Raw genomic sequence first — 14,317 nt, 5'->3', positions numbered from 1 at the left:
AGGACAATAGGGTGTCTGCTGGTGACTCCTCACTTCTTCCTGGATATACTGAAGCAGGAAAGGTGAGGCTCTAAGGTTGTCCACAGGAAAGCTGAAAAAGCCTTGAATTTCCTTTTGATGGAGATCCATAGTGATAATGTGAGTTAAACCTGAAATTTTAAAACAAAGAATTACAAGTTCACCCCTACAATTTAATGGCTACAGGGGACACAAACTAGAGCCCGGCTCCTGCTTCCTGACAAAAGCCTGAAGGCTGGGGACACTGTGGCCAAACATGTTAGTTACTGGCTTTATTTGTAACCTTAACAAAACTTAACAAACTAGGGGCCCGCCCAACCTAACGGAAAGGAGTCTGCGGCCTTCCACACAGACAAAGAACCGAAGCTGGGAAAAGTGCGCTCCTCTGCTGTTATTAGCAGCTTGGCCCACAAAATCGAGAAAAGAAAATTCAGGTAGAAGCAAAAATATGAGGATGGAATTAATAAATACTGAAGCAAAAACTGATGTAAAAAAATAGTAAGGCCTTGATTAAAGAATTTAGGAAGAAACGTTAACAGACGGTGGCTAAGGCTGAAGGACTAAGAAAGTAATGTACAAAAGCAAAGTAATGTACATATTAGAAAAAAAGAAATTCATGTAATACAAAGATAAGATACTGAAGGGTTTGGAACAATTTCTATGTGTCATAAAAGACTAGGTCGAGAAATATATTTATAGAAAAGCAATGAAGACAGACTAATACAATCAATAGGCCCAAACAAAACTCATGTATGTTTATGAGGACTAATATTAGTGGTGTTTTGGGGGTTTTTTTTTTGTTAGAGTTTTAAATAAATACCAAGGAAATACGATTCCAATAATTGTGAAGTGTTATTACACTTGATTCACAGGCCAGAAAGTATGTCATGACTACAAAGACACAGAGAATAAAAGCAACGACTATGGCCTGCTGTACAGAAAGACAATCAGGAGGGAACGAGAGTGTGTAAGCTGAAGAAGTAGCAACAGAAAAATCCAGCCTTAATAGTATGTACGTAAACAGAATTCAGCTAACGAAGGCAAACACATAAATCTAGACCCGAAGCTCAAAAGATCGCATCCCACGGCCCCGGCTGCCGGTCACAGTGGGACGGCAGCGCGGTGAGGCGGAGCAGAGGCGAACAGAAGGATGAGAGAGGCGGGGATGGGGGAAGAGCAGAAAGCACTGAGGCAGATAAAGGCACTCTGAGATGGAGAGAAAAGAAAAGGGTAAGAATTTATACCTTCGCTCACACACCCCTAACCGGCACTACGCAGAAGGAAAGGAGAGAAAGCAACTAATGAGTGACACCTAGAGAAAAAGAGGTCCCCAGCTAAATAAACAAGGCCCGGACTCGGCCGGGCAGGGAAGCGCCCAGAAGGCAGCGCGGGCGGCGGCCCCGCCGCACTCACCCGCCTTCGCCAGCATGGACGCCAGGAGCTTGCACACGATGGAGCCCCTCTTCCGCATCTTGCTTTGCTTGCTGTAGGGGAAGTAAGGGATGACGCCGATGATGTTCCTGGCACAGGCGGTCTTCAGCGCGTAAGCCATGATCAGCAACTCCATCACAGCTGTGTTCACGTCCCTGCAGCAGAGGGAGTGTGAGGTTTGCGATTAATCTCATTCATTATCCCCTAGATAAGGCCTCGACTAGAGCAATTTAACGGGAGCCGCCCAGACGGGTGTCACAGGCATTCTGTCACCACACTAGCTTATGGGGGCACCGCATGAGTGTGGGGAAAGCAGCGTAGCTTTTCTCTTTAGCTACGTAAATGCCCACTTCCACCCGTGGTTCCTTAAATCCTCAGCTCAGCTATCCCCTGTCACCTTTGCCTGGACCTTCTAGCAGCGACAGTCACCAGGGTGGTGTGTGACGCAGACATCAGCTGCTGGTGGCCAGAGTCAGCCAGCACCTGTGGCCCCTCCCGGGGTGTAGACTCAGGCCTGCGGGTCGGCCCCTGTGTTCCTGTGAGCGCCGAGGGGGACCCACCTGCTCCTCTCTTTAGCCGCTCATCAGAACTGACTGAGGTTCCCAATTTCTTTTATGCATTTGAAATTCAGGAGGGAAGACAAGGAAGATTACCAGAAAGGATCTGGGACCTCCCTTCTTTTGGGGGTGAAGGGTAGGATAGGGAACGGGAAGGTCTCGAACTTAACTCCCCACTGCTTCTTTCCTTGAGCTGCACAGGGTCCTGGCAAAGATTCCCCCAATAAACACAGGAGGACATGTGAATCTGAAAGTTGTTCAAAGAAAAGGCCACTTCCAATGTCAAGGAATAAGGATCGCTACACTTCCCCAAAGCTGGTCAAGCCCAAGGTGGGCTTTGCCCTTTAAACAGACACCCTTTCTTCTGCGTCAAGAGTGTACATCCCCGGCCTTCCCCAGACCAAGAGGGCCCTTTCCAGTTACATTCCTTCCTCTGAAATAAGCAGGAGCATTTTTCTCCCTCACACTGTCAATGTAAGAAACGTCCAAACCTGTAGAGAATTTTTGTAAGTTTATTTGAGCCAAACCAATGACAACTGACGGAAGAGAAATCTCAAATGTGCTGAAGGATAATACTTTTGCAGCAGCTTTTATGCATTTGAAACCGAGGGGAAGTAAGGAAGAGTCCAGGGAGGCAGAAGGAACGCAGGGAGGGGCTGGGTTACAGGACCCACTGGGTTTTACTTGCCAGCATTTCAAAAGTGTTCACCTTGAAGTGCAGGAACAAAGGAGGGGGTGGGCTTCAAACCTCTCGCTAAAGAACTGACCGGGCCGGGCCTGCTCGCCTGACCTGCTCAGTCAGGAACTTACGACTTAGTGTAGCGCCCTTTTATTGTCCACAGTCCTCCCAAGTCAGGCATAAAAGGTCAGAGGACATACAACCTTTTGGTATAATAGGGACTTTCAAAGTACTTAGGAAATCATAATACTTGGTCAAATTTAGTTCACTCGTCATTCAACAAATACTTACTGAGCAACCTGGGTCAGCACTGTATGAGGGGAGATGGAGGGGTCAGCAAGGCTGGCCACATCCGGGGGACACCAGAGACCACGCCGGCTCACTTGGGTGGTAACCATCTGTCCCCAGGAGTACAGCTAACTCATGTAATGAGATCGCTCCCTCGCCAGACACGTGTTTACTTACTCCCTTCCCCTCCTACATCAGGGCCACGAAACTGGTGCCCTGTGGGCGCTGAGAGTGAAGCGGGAGCCGCGCGGCGTGTGCAGGGCGGCATGTACGTAACCCAGGAGTCGTATCTGACTAAACACCAGGCGCCGTTTATACTATAGTGAAAGTCCCCTTCCATACAGGTGGCTTGTCGACGTTAGAAATGCGAGCAGAGCGTTCTTAGCCCCCACTTGTGCGAGGCTGTGCAGCCCTGGAAAAGCTCCGCTGGGCCTGGCTTCGTACCAGGTCCCCGTGCCAACAGCACGTCCGGAGCCGAGGCTCCGGTGACCGACTCTGGAAGACGGCCTGTCCCGGCTGTGGGCCTGACGCGGCCCTGCGAGAGCGCTCCCCGTACACAGCCGCCGCGGCGCCAGGAGGCCTGGGGCACACCACGCGGCAGGCCCACCTAGTGGGCTCCTAAGGCAACGAAAAGGGCTGGTCTGGAGGGGCCTTGACTTCAGAGGAGCTTTCCGTCCATAACCACTAGTCCCTCACCTGAGGTTTTTAGTTTCCACTTTTTCCTCTTCTTAAGACCTGTGCCAAGGGGTCAGTGCTCTCCAGCCCGAGGCTATGGAAAGCCTCCATGCCCCACTCCTTACTGGTCAGGAAGGCCACAAAAGGGCCTCCGTCACACTGGCTTTCCCCACTCACCGAGGGACGCTGGACAAGCTGGACACCAGGCCATCACGCGGTAGGCGCAGGGGAAGGAAAAGCTGGCTGGCAGCCCCGCTTCTCTGCTCCCTCCGACTGTCCCCAATACGTCTCTGCTAATTCTTGCCGTCTTTGTGTCTAAGTAGTAGCAACACTCTCAATTGCTTATCAATTAAACTTGTTCCTTTTCTCCAAGAGAATCACATCCTATCTTAAACTCGGCCCTTTTTGATGAGCAAAAAGGCATGTGCGATGAGGAAATAGACGTGGTTTATATACATCAATTACCGCCCAGGACGGCGACCAGACCAACCCCACGGCCGGCACGGAGGCCCACGCGTGGGGCAGGGCGACCCTGCCCGCCTCCAACAAGGAATCGCCTGTAGCAAGTCGGTGGTAAGTGTTCTTACATCCACATGTAACATCAACATGAAAATCGTCTTTCAAAAAAACACTTTGTCAGCTTCCTATCTACTTCATTTAAAACCTTTACTTAATACCACACCGTGACGTTATGATTTATAACAAAATATATGTATTTGGCCCTCCTCCCTCTTTCTGGCACAGGGATCCTAAAACTACTGGAATTTCCTGAGTGATGAGAACAGAAAAGAGGTTTTTGTATGTTAATGAGGCGACTTAGGACAGCACCTGCAGAAGTGGGCTGGCTGCCAGGAAGACAAAACAAGTGTAATGAGAGGTTTGGAACTTTCAGCCCCGCCCACCAAGCCTCCAGGGAGAGGGAAGGGGCTGAAAGTTAACTCAAAAATTGCCAGTGGCCAATTTCATCCACTGTGCCTCAGAGATGGCGCCTCCAGGAAAACCGAAAAAGGGGGGAGTGGGGAGAGCCTGGGGCCAGCGACCACAGGAAGAGGCGGGTGAGTGGCGCCCTCAGAGGACACGGCAGCTCCGCCCCATCTGCCACACACCCAACCCTGCATGTCTCTTCTGTTGGGCTATTACCGAGTTGTAGCTGTGAAACGTTCTAACACACTAATTGAACCCGAAGAGGCATCACTGGAACCTCCGGTCAGTCGGTCGCCGGGCTGGAGGGACAGAGGCAAGGTGACCACCTGGACCTACGATCGATGTCTGAGGTCGGGGAGGGTGGTCTCGTAGGACTGGGCCTCAACTGCGGAATCCGCGGCTGCCACGGGCAGGCAGCATCCCAGCTGAGCTGAGCACAGTCGGACAACTGCCTGGTGCGGGAGAAGCGCCCGCACACACGGGGGGTGGGCGCAGAAACAGACAAACATTTCCATTACTCGACGTAATCCCATTCGGCACGGCTGTCTGCTCTTTCCAAAAATCCATCTTCAACAACCAAAACTTTACTGCTGCTGGAGAGGTCGAAAGGAATACGCTGCAAGTTCTGAAAGTGGCTCCAGAAGACACTTCCCAAAGCTGTCAGAGCAGCCGCCGCACCGGAGAAAGCTGTGCAGTCGTGTGCTGTGCAAGGGCTTCTGTCACTGAGGGACCGCAGAATACGACAGAGGTCCCACAGGGCTGGAATGGGGCCCAAAGGGCCCTATCCCCTGGTGACTCTGCAGCCATCCTAACACTCCAGTGCAACACGGTGCTCACGCGTTTGTGGCGACGCTGGTGTGAACAAACCTCCTCGCAGCCAGGCGTATAGAAGTGCAGCGCGTATGACCACAGTGGCGGGCCGTGCCATCCGGGAGTGTGCACGCACGCCTGGTCACGTTTGCACAGCGGAATCGCCTAATGACGCGTTTCTCAGAACATACCCCTCCTTCCATGGCACTGACTGTACACTGTGCCTCAGGACGTTGGCTCTGAAGGCAGCTGAGCGCACGTGCCCGTCTGAGCTTTGGGCTGTCTGTCTGAAGTCGGCCTTACTGCTTTCGGGTAGCATCCCCGTCTTCCCCACAGACATCTGTGCGCTACGTTCCCTGATCTGTGCAACTAGTCATAGCTCTCTAACTACACAGAGCTGTAAAGCTAGCCTTCCGTGTTCTGTAGTTAGTGCCAAAGTATCTGTGGTCAAGCAATAAAGCTCCCAGGACATTGTGGCAACCCACAATCTTTTATATGGGACACAGATACACATACACACACATCCATACGACACACACACTCTTGTCCTTCCTCCAAACTTTCCCTCTCCCATCCCCATCATCCTAAGAGATACAGGAATTACCAGGTGAGGGTATTTTTGCCTTGATACCTGCGAAGTGAACTACCAAACTCAGACTGAAATTGCTGGAGGTCCTGCTGACCTTGACTCAGTCACCAATGCAAATGGAGACCGCGGCCAAGCAGTCAAGAGCAGGCTGAGACCTGGAGGGGCAGCAGCGACGAATTAGGAGAGGTCCCCAACAGCCAAGGTGTGCCATTAGAGACCAAGGCTAGACCATCCCTGCCCTCGTACTGCCAGTCCCTATGTACAGGTGTGACAGCTGGACCGTGAAGAAGGCTGCCAGGGCAAAAACTGATTCATATGAAACGTGGTGTTGAAGGAGAACAGTGCGGACCTCCCGGACCACCAGGGAGACAAGAAGTGCGCCCAGCGCAGCTTCCGCCTGAAGCACCACTGGAGGGAAAAGTGAGGGCACGCAAGTTGTTCTGTTTCGGACATGCTGTGCGGAGGCGGGGTTCTCTGACGAAGAAAACCGTGCTGGGAAGAACGGAAGGCAGCAGGAAAAGACGGAGGCCCGCTCTGAGGTGAGGCCGCACAAGAAGCCGCGGGCGGGAGTCTCCAGGCGCCGGGCCGGTGAGGACAGGACCGCGGGCCGTCACTCACTCACAGGGTCGCCAGGAGTTGGAGATGACGCGATCGCATGTCACACACACAGGCTGCCGACCAGGGACCTCTGGGGAGACAATCATGGCTTCTGAATAACCGCAGAACGAGGACGCCTGTGGTGCGACACCGCGCTCAGTAGAGCTGCCGACACGCTCATTCCACCTGAGCCACGCTCTCCGCTGCAGCCCCACAGGCTGCTCCCGCCTCATCCCCTGGCCAGGCTTTCTAACACCCTAAGCACCAGAGAACGAAGCGTGCACCTTTGCCAGTGAGTTGCTGACTGACCTGTTTTCCCCGTGCGCTACTCTGTCCTTCCCCTGGAAGCCAGCACGCCCCGCGTCACTCGCGCTGTGTGCATCACATATTCACGCCGGGCGTGCTCGGGTCCCAGAGAGAAACCAAGGACCGGATCAAGGGCAATGCCTCCTGCCAAGGAGACCAGCGACACAGCATTCTGAGATCCCAAGAGGACGGTCCTGTGAACCGTGGATGCTGCCTTGCCATGCCAGTAAACTGCAAACTTTGACTGTTTCTGACATATTAAACCAAGTTGGAACTAAAGCCAGGAATCTCAAAGCATATACAGAAATTCCAAAGGTCCTTTCCATTTCAGATGAGATGCAGTGGGAAAGAAAGTCACATCAGGTATCAGGGACTCACTGAGGCGGGGGTCCCGATTATTTTATGAAGAGGAAAATGTACAAAAATTGTGCAGTATTCATTAACTCACTCCACAAGGACTTGGGGGACTATATATGCGCTCACAGAGAAGGTCCGAGTCCATTTGTTCATCAAACGAAAGTGTTCTGGGTGCTGGACACCCAGCACTGAACAGAGAAGTCTGCACCCTCATGGAGCCTGCACTCTCATGCAGAGGGAGGGAGAGGCGCCGTACCAGAAACGGAAGCCAGTCGGGCTGCGCGCTCCACCCCACACGTGTGAACCCGTGCACTCGGGGCCCCCGAATGTAGAAATGTGCACTTAGAGACCACAAAGGGGATGAAAATAGCACCCGCCTCAGAAGGCGGCAACGAGGACCAGGTGGGACACCCACCTGAAGCCTGCAGAGCAGCACCTGGCACAAACCAGCCACTGCAAAGCGGGCTCTCACTACTAGTGCATCTCTTCCCCACTCCCTAAACCTGTAATAAAAGCAAAGGAGAAAGGATACTCAATAGCCTCAGGAAAATGCGCTATAAAAATTTTCGGTCTTACTAAGTCAATCCTATGATCAAAAAATTTATCAAAAAAGATTACACTTTACCCCAGGCATGAAAGCCTCAGCTATTCCAGCTCATCCTGAAAATGAAAAGCTTGTCAGCATCTCGCTGACCGCAGGGAAGGCGGCTCCTCCAGCCCCCGGTCACTGATGCCACCCAACAGAACTGTGAGGGGGTCACAACCCCGGGGCCTCTCCCAGCTCAAGGACAATCCCCAAATACACGGAGCAGAACAAGGCTGCCAACAGCACGGCTGCTTGCGTCCCAGGGACAACGATCAGGAACAAGTCACCTTCTTCCTAGGGGGGAGTTCAAAGTCAGAGCTCCGATTCCAAATCAAGATGCAGACCTGTGAAGCGATGTTAAGATTTCTTAAAGATAAGCAATGCTCTTCATGACAGTCTTCTGCCGCATAAACCCACAGGGCAGGCAGTGGGAGGAAGCTGTCCGAACCCCGCCGCTGTGGCCTTCGGCCCGACGCCCCAGAGGAGCAGGGACAGGGCTGGCCTGTCCGCGGCGGCGGTGCCCCTGTCCTGCTCTCCCCTGCTCCTCAGTGATCTGGTCAAGGGCTTTCTGTAGTCTGAGGTGGCCAAGCCAAGGACCTCGAGTCAAACGTGGCTCTTCCCCGTGCCTTAAGGACCTCCAGAGTCTGGGGGGCGAAGTGATGACATTGCAACCTTAACAACACTACCCACAAAACCCAGGGCAGCACAGGAGGCCAGCGAGCGGTCCTGGAGCGCCAAAGCGCTGTGCGCGCTGACTCCTAGGCAGGCCCCTCAGGTGTCCCCTCGCTTCCAAGACGCAGTGTGAAACAAAACCACTGGGAGGCGAACAACAGAAAACCAGACCTGCTGAAGGAAGTGTCCATCAGTCCATCCTCGATGAGGGGCAGTACAGAAGTACCTCCCAGTGCTACCAATATTACACATGTCTATCGATGCAGCCACCCCTATCAATACCACAAGCGCAAGGGTCCTCACACCCAGCCATTCCGTTTCTCAGGATCTTCCCACAGAGCTGCCCGAGACCCGCACAATGTGACAGACACCCAGGGTGCTCCGCTGCGGCACTACCGTGTTAGCTCAAGGCCAGCAACGATCGGGTGTGTGCCTGCTGAGTAAGTTTTGGTACGTCCCTGTGACACACTACGAAGCAGCAATACGACCAGAGGAGAACACAGCTCCTCCCCTGTGGTGTGCCTTCCGAAAACGCACAAATGAATCCCAGCATCATTGTGAGAAACAATGGAAACTGGGCCACTCCAAACTGGAGTCGGGGCTGCCACCCCGGCGGAGCCGCCTTGAACCCCTCACTGCCCCCGCTTCGGGGTATCTGAACGGGCAAACCGCCTCGGACCGGCCAAGGCAGCACAGGCCCCAGACCACAGTCTGCAGCGCCACCAGGAAGGCAGACACCCTGGCTTCAGGCTGAAATTAAGAATATTTGTCAGAATTAGCGCCATCACACCAAGCTGAAAAATAACTTAGCTTATTTACACCTCTCGAAATTTTTTCCTTGACTTACTGACACCCACAGAAAACGCCTCCCTTCCCCTCATGTAAGCGTGCCCCCCGCCGAACGCCCTGCCCGCACCCGCTGGGCAGAGCTCTGCCGGGCTCCTGCCTGCGTCAGGGCTTCCCAAACGGCTATGCTCTGGGAACGCGACTAAATGCTTGCTGCCTCTCGCTTTGGCCTTCTTATTTTTACGTTAAGATAAGAAAATATCTGACAAGCCTGAACTGAGTAATATTCAACCAACTGGCTAAAGTATCAAAGTTCTGAGAGTCAGGCGAAGCCTGAGGAAGACTCAACAGGCACGACCACTACACGCTCCTGGCTCCTGGTGCTGTGAACAGCGCACGGGGACAGCGGACAGACGTGCAGGGGGTCTGCCAGCCACTGTGGCTCCGCTGGTTGGGCGTCACCCGGCAAAGCGAAGGGCTACCAGTTCGGTTCCCGGTCAGGGCACAGGCCTGGGTTGCAGGCCAGGCCCCCAGCTGGAGCACACACAAGAGGCAGTGAGTTGATGTATCTCTCCCTCTCCTTCTCCCTCCTTTCCTCTCGAAAAATAAATAAAATCTTAAAAACCGAACACACCCGTGAGCGGGGTCGGAGGGTTAGAGAAGCGCAGCGCCCCCACTCTGACCGCCAGGCGGGGCTGCTGCAACCGTCCTTGCCTGGGGGGGTTGCGCACGGCACCGAAGCATTTGGGGGCGCGGCGTTGTCAGGCTGGCGACGATGCACAAATGGCTACACCATGCCTGCGAGTTTTTTGAAAGTTTGTGATTGTTTCAAAATAGGAATTTTTAAAAGATGAGGCAGCCCTTTATGTGCTAATACAGGATACCATTTTATTTTTAAAAGCTCAGCACATAGTATGTTAGATTTTTATATAAAAATTAAGAAAAATATATAAGCAAATGCTTGACTATGCACTGCTTCTAAAAGAACGTCTAAGAAATCGAGAACAACTGTGGCCCGGGGCGGGGGATGGGAGGCTGGGCAGAGGGCACAGGCACGTCTTTGTGCGCTCCTGAAGCTTGAACCGTCCAGATAAGCTACAATTACTTGTACTTTGGTTTTGAGCCTAAGTTTGTACACACATAGAAAATACAGGGAAACAAACAACTGTTTAAAGTAGTTATCTCGGAATACTGGGAAGTGGGTGAGGGCTGGAAATTTTTATTTTCTGATACACATTTCTATAATGCTTGTGTTTTCAGTGATGCATATTGCTTTTATAATCAGAAAAAGTACTAGAAACAAAGCACTTAGTATCTATCAGCTACCCCGCAGGGGAATTCCATTACTCTTGGGACCAAACAACTCGCTCTGTGACCCGTTGGTCCTCAGTCTCCTACAGACAGTTTTCTCACAGGAGGCTGTACATTCAGAACATTGAGTACTTCTGTCACCAAATGTCTGCGGGGTTTTTCCCACATCGAGTAATTCTCAGAATCCCCGGACACCAGCTGGGTGTCCTAAAATTCAACTCCATCCTGACACATCTCCTTGGAGAACAGCAGTGGCTCCCACGGACTAAGGGCTCTCTCCCTCCAGACGCCCCCCATCCCCACTTCAGAGGACAAACGCCAAGGCCAGGCTGTCACCTGTGATTGTGGAGGACCCGCTATGAACCAGAGGGTCCCATCACCCGCTCCGAGGGTTATGAACTTGCTGGAGTGGTTCACAGAACTCAGGAAAAACCATTTAACATGCAAACACATTTATAATTCTACAAAACAGAATTGTTGTTCACATGAAACGATAATGAATTATACCAAAGTAGTGCTGACTCTTACCTGGGTATTGTCTGTATAATGAAAATATCTTGGCCACGAACAGATTCTTTTATTTCAACTCTTGTTTCTGAAAAATAAAAATGTCCTGTAGCTTTAAGAAAAGCACTTCATGATGCAATAATCCGGCATCTGCCGTGACCGGGGAGGTGCAGTTGGTTGGGCATCATCCCACAAAGCTAAAGGTCGCCAGTTCGATTTCCAGTCAGGGCACATTCCTGGGTTGTGGGTTCAGTCCCTGGTCAGTAGGGGTACCTATAAGAGGCAGCCAATCAATGTTTCTCCCTCACATCAATGTTTCTCTCCTTCTTTTTCTTCCTCCCTTCCCCCCAATCTAAAAATAAATAAATATTTAAAAAATCAGGCAGCATCTGGAAGGAGTAAAGATGAATCTAAACCAGACAGCACTTCACTTAGTGTACCAAAAACCCTCTTAGAGATCTCAGAAGGACATGTTCACCTATTAAAATAAAAAGTCAAGCAAAGGGGAAAATAAGCCAAAAACAGACAAGAAGGCAAAAGTAACAAACAGGTCTGCACAAAACCTCAGGATCAAAAAACAGAAGACAAGATACTCAGGAGGGTAGTCTACAGCAAATAGAGAGGCTGAAGGTTAATGTCCTTGTCAACAGACGCTGAGGCCTGCTCTGCGCCGGCCAGAGCCGGGGTCCCCACGTGGAGAGCTGCACGGGGGTGAGGGCTGACCCAGAAGACGCGGCAGTGCCGAAGGCTGGCAAGCTCTGCGGGGCTGCAGGCCAGAGAAAGACCAGCCCCATGAGGGAGAAAGAACAGAGGGCTGGGAGCAACGGCCTCAGGGCTATGGGAAGAGCAGCAAGGAAGGGAGTATGAGAACAGGCAAAAGTGTGGGGACAGTGGGCCAAGCGGAGAGGTGGTCGGCTGCCCACGCAGAAAGCAGAGTGGACGAGGAGGGACAGAGAGGAGGTCAGGGAGCCAGCTGGGGCCTGACCACACAGGGTTCTGGGCTACATTCTAAGTGTGACGGGAAAGCCGGCGCAGGATTCAAGGATGGCAGGGGGTGATCGCCGACGGCTGTGTGAAGAAAAATGTGGCAGGACAGCAGAGGGACATTCCAGTTGTTGCTGAAGGAATCCAGACAAGCGACAAACAGTAGAATGGCCCAGAAAGCGCAGTGAAGGCCGTGACAAGTGGCTGGACTTGAGAGGACTCTGGAGTCGGAGCAGATGTGCTGATGGGCCTGGCGGAAGACAAGTGAGGCGGGCAGGACCCAGGTCCCAGGTCCCAGGGGCCCCGGGGCTGCAGAGGAGGCTGGACCCGAGCCCGCAGGAGGGGAAGCTGCAGCACGTGAAAACTCTTTGCACTTTGGACACGTCTAGTGGAGGTGAGAACGGACTAGCGGCTGGAGACGGAGGTCGAAGGCCTGTCTGCGAGCCACATCAACAGCGCCCGACGAGCGGCGGCCTCGACGGTGATGGCAGCGGGGAGCGCAAGGCCTTCACTGAGCTCCTTTTGTTCCTCGAGTGCTGAGCGTCAGGAGGTGCCCCCTGGCCATCACCGGGAATTAAAACGGCTACTGCCAAGTAGATGAACGCACCTGTGCGCCTTCCCCTTCAGGGCTTTAAATACAAACACACCCTAACCTGCTCTAAAGCCACCAAGTAAAAAGTCACTAAGTGTAGAAGCCAGACAGAGGTCACCTGGGGGTTAATTATAATACACGTGTAATTTATATAGATCCTGGGATATTCCCATTACACTACCATTGCCTTTTAGAATACTTTGCTTTTTTAAAAAAATTATATTTTGATTATGCTATTACAATTGTCCTGATTTCTCCCCCTTTGCACCCCTCCACCCAGCACCCTTCACTCCCTCAGGCAATCCCCTCACTACTGTTCATGTCCATGGGTCATGCGTTTAAGTTCTTTGGCTACTCCACTTCCTATGCTGTACCTTACATCCCCCGGGCTAGTCTGTAACGACCTATTTGTAGGTCTTAATTTCCTTACCTCTTCACCCCTCTTCCATTTGGCAACCATCAAGACGTTCTTAGTATCCATGATTCTTTGTTCTTCTTGTACACTTAGTTTGTTTTTTAGATTCAATTGTTGATAGACATGTACTTTTTGCCATTTTATTGTTCATAGTTTTGATCGTCTTCTTTTTCTTAAGTCCCTTTACATTTCATATAATAATGGTTTGGTGGTGATGAACTCCTTTAGTTTTTTCCTGTCTGGGAAGCTCTTTATCTTCCCTTCAATTCTAAGTGATAGCTTAGCTGGGTAGAGCAATCTCATCTGAAGGTCCATTTTTCATGACTTTGAATACATCCTGCCAATCCCTTCTAGCCTGCAAAGTTTCTGAGAAACCAGCTGAAAGTCTTATTGAAGCTCCCCTGTAGGTAACTACGTTTCGCTTGCTGCTTTTAAGATACTCTTTATCTTTAAACTTTGGCATTTTAATTATGATGTGTCTTGCAGTGGGCCTCTTTGCATCCATCTTCTTTGGGACTCTCTGTGCTTCCTGGACTTGCATGTCTATTTCCTTCAACACATTACAGAAATTCTCTTTCACTATTTTTTCAAATAGATTTCCAATTTCTTGCTCTTGATCTACTCTTTCCGGCACTCCAATGATGTGAATGTTGGACCTCCTGAGGTTGCCCCATAGGCTGCTTATACTTCCCTCATTTTTTTGGATTTTTTTTCTTCTTGTTCTGATTGGCTGTTTTTTGCTTAGGTTCCAAATCACTGATTTCTCGGCTTCATCCACTCTACTGTTGCTTCCCTATAAAATGTTCTTTATTTAGTGTATCCTTCGTTTCTGACTGGATCTTTTTTATGCTGCTGAGGTCCTCGCTAAGCTCCTTGAGCATCCTTATAACCAGTGTTTTGAATTCTGCTTCTGATAGATTGCTTATCTCCATTTCGTTTAGCTCATTTTCTGGAGTTTTGACCTGTTCTTTCCTTTGGGCCATGTATCTTTGTCCCCTCATTTTGGCAGCCTCCCTGTGTTTGTTTCTATGTGTTAGGCAGAGCTGCTTTGACTCCCCATGTCTTCTAGCGTGTCTTAACATAGTAGGTGTCCTATAGGGTCCACTGGGACAGCCTCCCCTATCACCCAGGCTGCGTACTTGAGGTGCACCCTTCATGTGGGCTAAGTATACCCTCCTCTTGCAGTTGAGCCTTAGCTGCTGATGGCAGATCAATGGGAGGGATTTACCCAGG

At 51.3% G+C, this 14,317-nt stretch overlaps 1 protein-coding gene across 1 annotated transcript in view; it reads right to left on the bottom strand.

The window, feature by feature from the left end:
• PRPSAP1 (phosphoribosyl pyrophosphate synthetase associated protein 1) overlaps positions 1-14,317 on the bottom strand; it is a 28,803-nt gene that overhangs the window by 9,434 nt on the left and 5,052 nt on the right. The window contains exons 3-5 of the mRNA XM_054593301.1: positions 11,115-11,181; positions 1,432-1,604; positions 34-149 (exon numbers count right to left, since the gene is read on the bottom strand). Of these exons, the coding sequence (XP_054449276.1) occupies positions 34-149; positions 1,432-1,604; positions 11,115-11,181 (356 nt within the window). The remainder of the gene's footprint in view (positions 1-33; positions 150-1,431; positions 1,605-11,114; positions 11,182-14,317) is intronic.

The sequence above is a fragment of the Pteronotus mesoamericanus genome, unplaced genomic scaffold, assembly GCF_021234165.1.
Source record: "Pteronotus mesoamericanus isolate MK-2021 breed Mesoamerican mustached bat unplaced genomic scaffold, CSHL_Meso_final scaffold_408, whole genome shotgun sequence".
Classification (NCBI taxonomy): domain Eukaryota; kingdom Metazoa; phylum Chordata; class Mammalia; order Chiroptera; family Mormoopidae; genus Pteronotus; species Pteronotus mesoamericanus.
This window is presented reverse-complemented; position numbering and strand designations above follow the sequence as displayed.